This window comes from Mirounga leonina, unplaced genomic scaffold, assembly GCF_011800145.1.
Source record: "Mirounga leonina isolate KUSES-001 unplaced genomic scaffold, KU_Mleo_1.0 Mir_92, whole genome shotgun sequence".
Taxonomy (NCBI): Eukaryota; Metazoa; Chordata; class Mammalia; order Carnivora; family Phocidae; genus Mirounga; species Mirounga leonina.
The window spans coordinates 5,582,783-5,596,271 of NW_023270852.1; the positions used below are offsets into that span (position 1 = coordinate 5,582,783).

Consider the following 13,489-nt stretch of genomic DNA (forward strand, 5'->3'; position numbering starts at 1 on the left):
GTCTGCTTATTGTCGCTATTGATTTGCCTTGTCTAGAATTTCATGTGCATGGAATTACGTGTTTTCTTTTGTGTCTGGGTTCTTTCTCTTAGCATGATGTTTTTGGGATTCATCCAAGTTCTGGAACATATCAGCAGTTGGCTCCTTTTTACTGCTCACTAATATTCCATTGTATGGATGGCCACTTTCCCATTTATCCATCAGTCTTAAACTTTTTTTTTTTAAAGATTTTATTTATTCATTTGAGACACAGAGATACAGAGAGAGAGAGAGCATGAACAGTGGGAGAGGCAGAGGGAGAGGGAGAAGCAGACTCCCGGCTGAGCCAGGAGCCCGATGTGGGGTTCGATCCCAGGACCCTGGGATCACGACCTGAGCTGAAGGCAGACGCTTAACCATCTGAGCCACCCAGGCGCCCCAGTCTTAAACTTTTTAATCAACCTGTACCTCAGTCTTCCAATTTGTAAAATGGGCACAATACTGGTAACTTACTTGGAACAAATCCTGGCACTTACTACGTTCTCTGTTAGCTCATATTATTACATTTAATTGTCCACTCTTGGGTGGTACGAATGCTTACCACATGGGGGCTCAAACCGAGAGCATCTAGGACAGAATCTGACTTCTTGCCAGGGGGTATACTGCCTTAACGGTGGGGTCTCCGCGCCCCTCTGGGCGGGGCCTGGAAGCGGGAGCGGAGGGCGGAAGTGCGCAGTCCCTGAGGAGTGCGGGGCGGTGCGGGGAGAGAGAGGCACACGGCCCGGGAGGAAGGGGGGAGGGGCGGAAGGGTGGAAGAACCCGACCGCCGAGTGAAGAGGGAGCAGGGAGGGCGCGCGCGCAGGCGGGGGCCTGGGGGCGTGGCCTGTGGTGGGGGCGTGGCCCGGAGCGTGGTGCGGGACACGGCGCGTTCATGTCGGGCTCCGGGCTTCCGCTCAGTCCCTGCCGGCGTGGACTGCTGCCCAGGTCCGCTTCCTGCGCGGGCAGAAGGCACGGAGCCCAGGCCGCCGGCGGGTCCGGGCGCGCCCCGGGGGGAGTCCGAACCCCGAGGATCACTCGGGAGCGAGAGCGCCCCCCTCTTCCGGGGAAGGCCCGGCCGGGTAAGCGGGGCGGGGCCTGGCCGCCCGAGTCGCCGCAGCTTTGCCCCACCCCTCTCTTCGGCCTGGTGCTAGGGCGTGCGAGCCCGGGCCGTGCGAAGGCCCCGAGGAGCGAAAATCCAGTACAGCCGAGTCCTGCGCTTCGAATCCTCGCCCTCTGCCGGAGGAATGTGGGAGACGAGCGCTCTGACAGGCAGTTAGCACCGAGGCGACATTATCTTCTGTACCGTGTGGTGGGCATTGAGTTTTTAGACTTCTTTCTTAAGATATTGAGAGGACGAGCTAGAGTCACATCCACTTCCAGGCTGATACTTCAAAACAGGAAGTGTTTAGATTTTAAAAACGACCTCCCTCGGAAGGGGCCCTGAGCCGGGAAATCAAGATAGTATACACGCTATCACACGAGGGTCCCTCTGTTACCTCAAAGGGATCAGTTAACTTTCTGGACTTCGCTCATTTTGTCAGCTGTAGAACGAATGAGCTCCAGGGCTTTCGGTTCTGGATTCTGTAGAAGTCTGGTATAGCTGAACAGCCTCAGGGTGTGTGTCCTTACTGGTGGCTGCAAACAGTGACGAGGGCAAAGGGAATGCAAGGTGTTGGGGACTCTGATAGGTAGACAAGCCCTGTGCTCAGGACCTGCCGGTCAGCAGGAACTGGGGGAGTCCACCTCAGGGTCAGGGAGAATGGAAATACATGTGTAGTAGCAGGGGATCTGGGCCGACGAAGGAGGAGAAGGCTGTGTTTTGAGAAGAGGGGAGAGCTCTCAGACTGGGAAGAGCGGGTACAGTGTACAAGAGCGAGGCTGGTGTGATGAGAGTGTCAATGGGACCCGTGATGGAAACATATTAAATACTCCTGTGGTCCAAGGGAACAGACGTTAACACCTTTTCTGGGGTTAGGTCAAGCTCATCTTCCTGAGAGGGTCTTTAGCCCCAACCAGGTGCTCTGACATGGATGAGTACCTCAAGCCTGCCTTATCAAAAAGACCTGTGTGATTGTGATTTGCATGAAGAGGAGGGGATAAGGGGCAGAGGATGGGTTTGTGGGATGCTTTCAGGGCTGTATCTTACTCATTTGTTTTTCCAAAAATCCCTAGCAGAGAGCATTGCACACAGCTGCTTCTCATTTGTGTGGTAAAATCTAATTCCAAAATCACAGAATGAAAAGCATGGCGAGTTCTCTTTCCCACCTTCCTGCCACCCACCCCCCAGTCTGATAATAATAGAAACCCTTTTCTTGTTCATTCTATCCTTGGTGCTGGCAATTATTTTAATGGCCGATAAAGGCTTTCATTCCTTATTTAGGCCATTCCTACAATATTTTCTTTCATTCTGGGCAAGAGGGACTCCCTGCAATATTGTCTTCCATACTTTTGAAGAGGGACTTTATTGAACTGCAGCATGTCCAAGAGAGGGTGGGTGAGATGGTTAGGAGTCTATAAATCATGTCATATGAAGAGCAGTTGGGCATATTTGAACTGCAGGGACATGGTACTCAGTGGGGGAGGTGACAGATGTCTTCAAATAAAGCGAAGGGCTGCCAGGAGGAGAAGGACTTGTTTTATATTTCTCAAGTGAGCAGAAACTGTAGGGAGCTAATTTTGTTTAGCATGACTGAAAACCTTTTAATGGTTAGAACAGTCCAGAAATGGAATGGGCTCTCCCCAGGAAGCCTTGATTTACAATCAGAGGAGGTGTTTGCTCGGACTGGATTCCATGTGTGAAGATTATTATAGGAGAATTGATGCAGGGGGTGAAAAATTAAGGAAAAGAGACTTCTAAGGTCACTTCCAGACATCTGATATTATATGTTAAATTTTGGTTAGGAATATCTGACCTCATCCCACTCACACTGAAGCTTTTTTCTTGTTTCCAAGGCTTGAGAGTGGAGGGTTGAGGAGTATAACTGTCAGGTGGGGGGACTAATAAATTGTAATAGGGAGGTAGTAGACAAGGTGAGAAATAGCCCAAGAAAGGGGGCTCTCCTAAAGGAAGACTGCCTAGCCACTTCACAGTTTTGTTTTCTGGGGTCATTATGTTTAGCTTCGGAGAAGTGCCATGTGGTTTAGTGAGTATATTGGTGCATAACTTTTTCTCTCTTTCCTACTAGGTCCTTTCTGTAAACCACACTCTATTTCCTTGTTGCCAACCCTGATCAAAGTGGCAGATTTAAAGATGAAATGACAAGCAGTTTAAATTAACCCGTGGAATCTAGATCTGCATTCTATTTTTGTTCCTTCCCTGTTGTTGTGTAGGTCAGTAGGTAGATGTTTGATTCACATACCCAATGTGCTTCTCTTGCCTTGGCTTTTAGGTGGTTTTGTCAGCCTTATTTGATTTTGTTTGATTGGAGCCCAGTTTCATAGTCTGGAGTTTATCTTGACATAATACAATGTACAAAAGACAAAGCTATCGTGCCTGCAACCACTGCCTAATGGTCCAGATGTTTTCCCTCTTAGTTTACATTACAGCTGTATATGGCACATCACATAACATCCTTTTTCATTAAATTATTGATATGGGATGTGAAAACATTTTGAAAGCAGAAACAGTGTACAAGTGTAAATTACTATTCTAGATAATACGCTAGTCTTAGGGGGGACTTTATGTAGATATTTGCTAGTACCTTCCAGCAGAACATGGCTTTGTTGGTTTTATGACATGTTATTAGATGACTACAGCTGCTATTGTAAATTGGCATCTTTGATTTTTGGTGATTTGATGTGTCTGGTTTTAAAATGATGTTTCTTCTAGATGCGCGATCCCCAGTTGAAGTTTCATCTTTGATCCTCTCCTTTCTTACTCAAAACATCACATACCTCTTTGATACACTTTATCAAACAGAAATATTCTCTTCTTTAAACTTCACTAAATTGGCAAGTTGGAAACAAAATTTTTTTTCTGCTTAAAAATCAATTCACAGCCTGTACTTTGTTTAGGGAGCACATGCTCAGGAAAGTAATCATTTCTACCTAAAGTACATCAAGTCACTGAATTATCTTACAGTGTTGCTAAACATATCCAACACTACTTGTATTGAAATCAAAGCATTGTCATATGTACTACCTGTAGTATTACTAAAAGAATATTTATTGCATAGTTACTCTTAGATATAACCATCTTCAGTCTTACCACCTATTATGGACTTGCTCATATAGTGGCTTAATTTTTTTTCTTTTCAGGGACCTATATCTCCCCGTCTCCAATGAACCTTCTTGAGTTATGACCATAGATAACACCTAGTGTTGGTTTGTGTGCAGATAGTGATGACTTAAATGTTTATTATGTGGAGGAATTGAGCTTACTTTTGTATGTCTTAAGTATCATCAGTTGTAACCAGATGAGCACCAGTTTGAAAACTCTGATGGCTATAAAGGAAAATTCAGAACATATCATTTTGGAGTATTTTGAAAAACATCTCATGTATTTTCATACCTTGTCTTGTAGAAAGAATAAAACTCCTAAAAACAAACATTCTAAACATGACAAAAGGGTGTAGGCAATATCAAGCCAACCAAAGATGACACTTATCGGGATCAAGCCTTTTCTCTTTCATCTTTATTCTTGTCAATTTGACAAAAAGGAAAGAAGACAAGAAAAACACATCCAAAAAGTCTTCGGCAAGACCCATTGTCAGACATAACTTATAAAAGATTTTACAGAAACCTCATCTCTCCCCAGGAAAGTAAATCAAGACGAGACCAAGAGAGCTGTGTAAGTATATATGTGTGCTTGTCAAGATGAACACAGTGAACACCAGATAACCAGTACTTCTAGAGAGAATTGCAATGAAGATCTTAAAACTGCTTCCTACTATTTTGATGGTAGGATCCTAGCAGATTCCGAAAAACAGAAAAGGGCACACAAAGGCAATCATTGTTGGCCTTGTATTAGGAGTTGCCATCCCTGAAATAAACAGCTGTCCTCATAGCATAGAGCTTCCTTTGTCATCCAGTCCATCTGTGCTGGAATTGAAAACATGTAACTCAGAAGATGAATTTTGGGTGGAGAGTCTGAAAGATAAGCGGGTTTCTCAAATGGGCACAGCAAGCACTAGAAAAATAGGCAATAGTTTTGATCATAGTCAAGAGATATTTCTGACTCAGAAGACTTTTTTTTTTTTTAAGATTTTATTTATTTATTTGACAGAGACAGCCAGAGGGGGAACACAAGCAGGGGGAGTGGGAGAGGGAGAAGCAGGCTCCCCATGGAGCGGGAGCCCGACACGGGGCTCAATCCCAGGACCCCGGGATCATGACCTGAGCCGAAGGCAGACGCTTAATGACTGAGCCACCCAGGCTCCCCAGAAGTCTTTTTTTTTTTTTTAATTGAGACTTTTCCCCAGTTATCATAGTAGTCACTGCAGTTATTTGTCTTTAGCAAGTCCCAAACATTTTAGGGACGGAAGTAGGGAAGGTAGAAGTAGAGAAGGGAGTCATCATTTTGTGATTCTGCAGAAGTTTAGCAGAGATCTTTAAGTGGAGAAAAGCTCAAGAGTGCAGCCACCTCACTCAGAGCAACTTAAGATCCTTTAAGAGAATCAGAAGTCACGTGGGCACCCAAGAGGGGTCCAGTCAGATTTCTTGCGTTCTTCAGCCATAGCTACCTCCTTGCTCTTCAGAAAGAAAGTAGATTTGGAGGAAAGCCTCTGGATTCGAGTTGGACTGGAGGAAGCAGGATTTGGTTAAAAGGGGCTGAGTGTATTTTGTAACATGTTGGATGCTTGTGATGGAGTATGCAGGACTCCTAAAAATGTTTTGGAGACCGTGGGCCTTATAGAAGATAATAATGAAGACTCAGGTATCATGACTTAATGGCAAGATGGAATTAATCATTTTTCTTAAAAAGTGACCATGATACAAATATTCCTAGAAAGCTGTTAGTGAAAATAACCAAGACAAAAGTTTAAGCCTAGAAATTGCACAGGAATATGAGCAAATCCAAATTTAAAGCAGAGTTTTTTGTTTTTATGTTTCGGTGTTCTTTTTTCTATTAAGAAAATTAAAAATCCAGGGGTGGCTGGGTGGCTCAGTCTGTTAAGCGTCTGACTCTTGATTTCGGCTCAGGTCATGATCTCAGGGTCATTATATCAAGCTGTGAGTCAGCTCTGTGCTGGGTGTGGAGCCTGATGCCTGCTTAAGATTCTCTCTCCCTTTCCTTCTGCCCCTTCCTCCCTGCTATCTCTCTTTCTCAAAAAAGAATAAAAAAAAGAAAAAAATTTAGCATGATACACACACATGTGTGCACATACATACATATGTGAATTTGAATTTTAGCATTTTTTTTATTGCTGTAGATTGAAGAAAATGGGCTGGAGAAGTGGGGCAACAGTAATTTCTTGGGATGTTAACATCGAGTTACCAACAAATACATAAAGCAATGTTATTTGACCTCCATTTTGAATAAGAATACAAAATAGTAGTGTTAGCGGTGCACCTTTCCAGAAAAAAAAGTTTAAAAAAATGTAGTTATCCTCAGTGGAACTATATTTATAGGAAACAGCTGAATAGTAAAAAAATTTGGTCACTGATGGTTTATAAAGAGGGATTTTTGGCAAATGTAAAAATGACCATATATTAATTTTTTCCCCAGAAGTTTTGATGTCTTGTAAACAGCCTGTGTTTAGGTTTCCTTACCATATGAGAAATACTTATTTAAACAAAACCTAGAGTTTGATCCTTAGCTATTAAATTAAAACTGTGCTTATTCTAAAACATTCAGTTTGGAAACATGAGTACGTTTGTGCAAATAGATGATTGCTTAAATTCCCAATTACATCACCTAGTCTTTTTTGCTGTTGTTTAAGCAGTAAAATTTATATTACTCCAAATACTATTTTTGAGGTTCAAAGCTTACTATTTGGGAACTTGGGATCTTAAATATTATTTGTACATTGTTCCTGTGTTGTAATAAAATCACGCTGTATAATATTTTATAGATACTTTTGACCAGTGTGAGAATAGATATGACATCATAGTATATGGTGCAACTTTTGAAAGGTTATTTGTACTTTTAAAATACTGTTTTTATGTTTCCCACAATACAATATTTTTCTCAGTTTGCATGTATAAATACTAAGACAATTAGAGGCGTGTGCAAATGTTCCTTGTCTGAGCTTACTGAAAACTGACTTAAGTATTTTCAATTTGTAGAATATATTACTTGCCAGATGTTTTTGGTTCTTCATACAATTTAGAAGCAACTCTCTGATTATGCTAACTATTAATTTACAAAAATTGGCAAATGACTTTAGTTGTCATACCTCATTTGAAATCAAGCTGGTGAAAGAAATAAAGTTATAGGTCTTGCCTTTTTCTTTACAGTCATTCCAAGATCGAAATACTTCATATGTCTGGATTTCTATTTATACACAGAATCTTTGATCCCTTTGATATATGTAAGAATTCAATGGCTGCAATCAGTGTAGAGCATTTTAGAAGGGGGTACTTGGTTATATGTGTTTGTGCCATGAACACTGAACAGTAGCACCAAGACAGTCTATGCATAGTGAGTTGACCAATGCCAAAAAAAAAAAGAGTAATGCTACACTCTTCAAAGCCCCTCTTCCCTTTGTGAGATGATTAGGTCTTATCCTTCTCTTTTGTTTTGCAGGCAGGGGCCATCCACATAACTGCCACAGGAATCTTCAATATGCAGGGACAAGATAAACACCTGTTCCTCATCAGGCCCTGGGACACCCTCTGGCTATATACTCAGGTGAGTGGTCATTGGGATTGCCCTATCTGGAGCACTGCTGCAATGATGGCCTGATTGCATTCCCCTATCTGGAGATTGGCATGAGGACTTTGAAGTTTTTCTCCAATCATTCCCAGAGACTTGCTGAACAGCCTGGCTTCAGGGACATGCTGGAGCCTCCTAGTGGTGGCCTCTGGGCTTGGGAATGCTCATAACAACAGGGTGAATGGGACCTGCCAAGTTCAAAGTACTTCGGCAAGAGTTACTATCACTGCAAAGGGGTCTAGGCACCTACCCAGCATCTTGTAGACTGAAACATGAAGGATAATGACATATTCTGACCTTCCAGGGTGTGGTGGGAGTGAGGAGAAAAGGGCTTTGGTGCCAGTGGATGGTTTAGCCTGGAGTGTTCCACAGGAACAAAAAAGCAGGATTGCTGTGCATAATGACAACCTTTGACAGGATCAGAATGGGTCTCAGGTGAATCAGATCTCCTGGCGATTTTGGTGATTTGAATCTACTTTGAAGGTTTTGCTGCTCTGAGCTCTGTGGATTTCAAATGGTCTAATAGTCACGTTGGCTAATACATTAATTTACTTAGAGACTTTACAAATTAAGCCAGTCAATACCTGCTAAGCACCTACCATGTGCTAGATATTGTGTAAGGCCTGTGGCAAATTCTGAGATGAATCACAGTTCCTACCCTGTAGGAGCTCATAGTTTGGTGGGGGATATAAGACATGTAGACCAATCACTGGAATAGAGGGTGGGAAGTGGTAATGATTCAAGATGAATAGAAATAGACAATAAAGTGAGTTCAGAGGCGATTTGGGGATGGTTCAGGCAGGAAAGGGGCTTTGAAGAGTGTAGCATTACTACAAGTGGGCAACTTAGTTCTGGAGTAAAATTAACACAACTTGATTATAAACTGATTATAAAAAGGGGCCAGGGGCAGAGAGAATCAAAAATACTATGATGTGGGCGCCTGGGTGGCTCAGATGGTTAAGCTTCTGCCTTTGGCTCAGGTCATGATCCCAGGGTCCTGGGATCGAGTCCCACATCGGGCTCCCTGAGTAGGGAGCCCGCTTCTCCCTCTGCCTCTCTCTATCTCTTATGAATAAATAAAATCTTTTAAAAAAATGCTATGATGTTTATAAGCATGGGTGGCAGAGGAGATTGTGGAATCAACAGGGGGTGCAGAAGGCAAAGCATATATGGAAGGATATGGGAGGCGTGCAGTTTTGGACAAGAGGAGTTCAAGGTGGAAATTCAGACTTGGAGTATGGGAGGGGAAATGGCTCTGGAGATACACAATACAGGCTCATTTGCATTGGAAAGAAAACAAAGCAGCAGAATTCTGTAAGGTTTCAGAGGCCAGGTAGAGAGAGATCTGTTCTCTGTGGAGAAAGAGTGAGAGACAATATGGGAGTGAGTCTGTGTTCAGGAGTCAGACAGACCTGAGTTTGAATTTCAGCTCTGCCACATACTGTTTGTGGCTGTGGGCAAGTTACCGAACCTCTCTAAGCCTCAGTTTCCTCATCTACAAAATGGGATAGAAAATAGCGTTTTTCTCAGAGTAGATGTGAGAATTCAGTAAGATGGTATATGTAAAATATTTAGGATGATGTCTGGCATATGCTCAATAAAAGTGAATTATTTCAAAAAATGTATTACCACTAATAATAGAAATGACTGTGGACGGCAACCTGGGGGTACTGACATTTTGGAGGGTTGGAGGAAGAGAAATCAGAGAAGAAGGTAAGAAAAATCAACAGAAGAGGATCAACAGACTATAGTTTTGCAGTGTTAGGAGAGAATTTTACAAGGACGTGGTGACCACTGTTATCAGTTAAAGTGATAAGTTAATGTGGATGAGTGTAGATCAAATACCATTACATTTGGGGAATATGTTAGTTTGTTAGGGCTTCCATAACAAAGTACCACGGATTGGGTGGTTTAAATAGCAGGCAGGTATTGTCTCACACTTCTGGAGGCTAGGAGTCTGAAATCGAGGTGTCAGCAGAGTTGGTTCCTTCAGAGAGTATGAGGATGAATATGTTCCATGCCTCTCCCCTAGCTTATGGTGGTTTGCTGGCCATCTTGGCATTCCTTGGCATGTTCTGATCCCTGCCTTTGTAAATCACATGGCACTCTCCTTTCCTTGTGTGTTTGTCTGTGCCAAATTTCCTCTTCATAATAAGGACACCAGTCATATTGGATTGGGGGCCCTCCCTACTCCAGTATGACTTCATCTTAACTAATTTTATCTGCAATGGCCCTATTTCCAAATTTCCAAATAATGTCACATACTGAGGTACTGGGGTTAGGACTTCAACATATGAATTTTGTGGGTATGCAATTAAACTCATAACAAGGAAGGGAGATGGAAGAATCGTTTAGGCACAGATCAGATTATACATACAGCAAGAAAATAAGAAAGTGGAATTCTAAGATGGAAGTAAAACAGAGGAACATGGGACAAATTGAAGTATACTGACCATGAGGGCAGAGAAGATGTTTAAAATGAGGAGAAGGCAAGATGGATGGATGAATAATAGTCTGAGTCTATATCTAAGTCCAGAGGATGGTCTTTTCTGTACCCTTCTGTCAGGCCCTATGCTCTTTTCTTTTGTTTTTGCCTCAATTATATGGAGAATTGGTTTATCTCTCCAGTTTTCTCAAAAAAAAAAAAAAACAAAAACAGTTGTTAAGAAATTGTCATCAAGAGAGAAAGAAAGCAACACATGCAAGCAGCCCTGATTGATATTGTACTATAGAAATATAATGAGGGAGGGAGAAAGGGAGTCCTCCTTTGGATACAACCAGAGTGTATCTATCTGTAGAATTTCAGGATTTCTTAAAAAAAATTTTTTTTTTGAAAGGAAGATATGTAGCTTAGAATGAAGAACATTTCCTTTGAGAAAAAGCTTTAAAGATAGTAATAATCTTAATTAGTGTTTCATATTCAGAAGGGAACAAAATTATAAATGTACATACAACTATCTCAACCATATGTTCTTTTAATGATATTAATATATCCCTAGAGATAATAGTAAAGCTTCTTCCTAATTAGGTAGTATTTTATTAAACTGAAAGAAATCTCATGTTAGTTTGAATACCATTTTCAAGAATTAAATAACATTTATAGTCTTAAATAAAGAGGATTTTGCTTTCTTCCATAGAAATTATTGGTGCTGGTTAAAAACCAATTTTAGAATGAGGGAAAACAAGAGGTCTGCTTGCTAATTGAAGACAATTCAAATTCTCCCAAGATTTTGCCAAGCATGCATATATTATTGCTGATTCTATTTGTGCCAAGATAGCTATTTTAAGGAAAAATTAGGATAATTTAAACTTCATACAAATCTGATTTCTGCAGTTGACTAATCTCTTCAATCAAATCAGTCAAAATAATTTACATTTATAAATTCAGCCTAAATTAACCTTAAGGGTATATAGTATGGAACAAGGGGCTGGAAACAGAAAGACTAGAGTTCAAACCCTGGTTCTATGATTAAAGAAAAAACAGGGAGAACAGAAAGTATATAAAATTGAAATGACAGAGATTAAACTAATTGTAAGGAATACTACATGTATCTCTATGGCAGTATGTTTGAAAACAGGAAAAAAAAGGGTTGATTTCCCCCCAAAATATAAATCCCCCAAGGGAATAAGCCGATGTGGAAAATATGAATGTACTAGTTACTATACAACATGTTGGAAAGGTGATTAAAAGGCTATGATTGAAGAAGACAACAGGCCCAGACAGAGTCACAATTGTTTTTCTCATTTTTAAAGGACAGTTTAAATTTATAATTAGGTCATAGACAGTGATCACATATGAATATAGGTGCAACATTTCTAAATAAAACATTAACAAATAGATTCTAATAATGTATTTAGGAGTAGTAAAACAAGTATAGTTTATTTCAAGAATACAACTACTGGAAACCTATCAACGTGATCCATTCATCAATAAATTACAGGGGAAAAATATATCAACATATCAGTTTGAAAGACATCTGATTAAATTAGGGACTATCCCTAAGAAAAACTTACCCCCAAAGTAAAGATTATCTACCAAAATGAACAGCAAATATTATCCTAAATGGTAAAATAGTAAAACCATTGGGTTTAATTCAAAGCAAGAACTAGACAAAATGCCTATCCTCGACATTATTATTTAACATTGTCTTGGAGATTTGTGCAAATATAATGAATAAGTAAAATAATTGGTAAAAAAAATACTGAGAAAGAGGAGAAAAATAAGCTCTTTTTCTGGCCATATGACTATATGCATGGAAAATCCAGGAAGCCAGGGCACCTGGGTGGCTCAGGCGGTTAAGCGTCTGCCTTCAGTTCAGGTCATGATCCCAGGGTCCTGGGATCGAGCCCCACATCGGGTTCCCTGCTCCGTGGAGAGTCTGCTTCTTTCCCTTCCTCTGCCTCCCCCGATAAATATATTAATATCAGCAGTTTTTACCTACAAAAATAAAGAGCTACAAATGGAAATGCTAGCAACTGCTTAATAACAACAAAATTATAAAACAGGAATAAATTTAATATGGAAAAAATAAATCATTAGGAGTTATATGTCTTAATAGAAGGTCATAAAACAAGATATAAGCAAATAAAAACACCATGTTTTTGGATGGGAAGACAAGTTAAAATGGTCAGTTCTTCTAAAATTAATATGTAGAGTTAATGTGATTCTTATTAGGATCCCAGTGGGTTTGGGGTGGGGAGAATACAGAAGCATCAATGCCCAAAGATGGCTCAGAAAAATATAAGAAGACTAGTGAGAGAGGGTTTATAAGATGTCAGAGCATACGATAAATTAAATATTACATTGACATAAGAATAGGTAACTAGATCAGTAAAACAGAATAAAGATTCTGGAGATAGATCCTGGACTAAATAAACATCTTCTACATTAGAAAGTTGGTAGTTTAGCTCAGTGGGAAAGGATATATTCTATAATGAATGGTCCTGGCAAAACTGGCTATCTATTTAGAAGAAAAACTTGGACCCTTGTCTTACATTTATTCAAAAAAATTAAGTATAAGGACTAAATATAAAAAATTATACAATAATTTCTTGCAAGATAATCTGGGAGGCTGCATGCCCAGATTTCCTAAGAATTGGGAATGCTGGGGAAATACCCCTTTAACCAGAAGTTTAATCATACTTATTTATATAAAAATTCACACTTCTGTATGGCAAAGTTCATCAGCAGAGTCAATAGAGAAATGACTGATTTGGAAAAAAATGATTGTCATGCAGATGATAGATATATAATTTGTAATGAAAATATACCAAGAACTCTTACAAATGGAAGCAAAAGACAAACTACCCAGTAAAAAATGACCAAGTCATATAAACAGGCATTTTGTGGAAGAGCAAAGCTTTTTGCCAGCAAACATATGAAAAGGTGCCCAAATTCATTAGAAATTAGAGAAATGCAAATTAAAGTAATAATGAGATTAATCCTTACCTCTACCAGACTGGTGGAAAGAAGCAGTGATGATGACTGCTGGTGGGTTATAGAGAAAGAGGTACTTGCATACTTTGCCAAAGGAAAGGTGAATTATTTCAGTCCTTCTGCAAAGTAATCTGGCAACTCCTTTTAAAAATAAAAATATATTTTTCCTTCAACTTGGCAATTCCTCTCATTGACTTTTTTCCCCTAGATATTTATTT

General features: G+C 40.3%; 1 protein-coding gene across 2 annotated transcripts in view; it reads left to right on the forward strand.

Moving 5' to 3' along the window:
* Positions 1 to 600: 600 nt before the first annotated feature.
* Positions 601 to 13,489, forward strand: part of LOC118004223 — a 188,831-nt gene continuing 175,942 nt past the window's right edge. Inside the window, exons 1-3 of one of the 2 annotated variants that reach the window (XM_034995455.1) lie at positions 601 to 1,097; positions 4,677 to 4,807; positions 7,706 to 7,810. In XM_034995455.1, coding sequence (XP_034851346.1) covers positions 911 to 1,097; positions 4,677 to 4,807; positions 7,706 to 7,810 — 423 coding nt within the window. In that variant the 5' untranslated portion in view covers positions 601 to 910. The remainder of the gene's footprint in view (positions 1,098 to 4,676; positions 4,808 to 7,705; positions 7,811 to 13,489) is intronic. The other variant, XM_034995456.1, reaches the window with a different exon arrangement.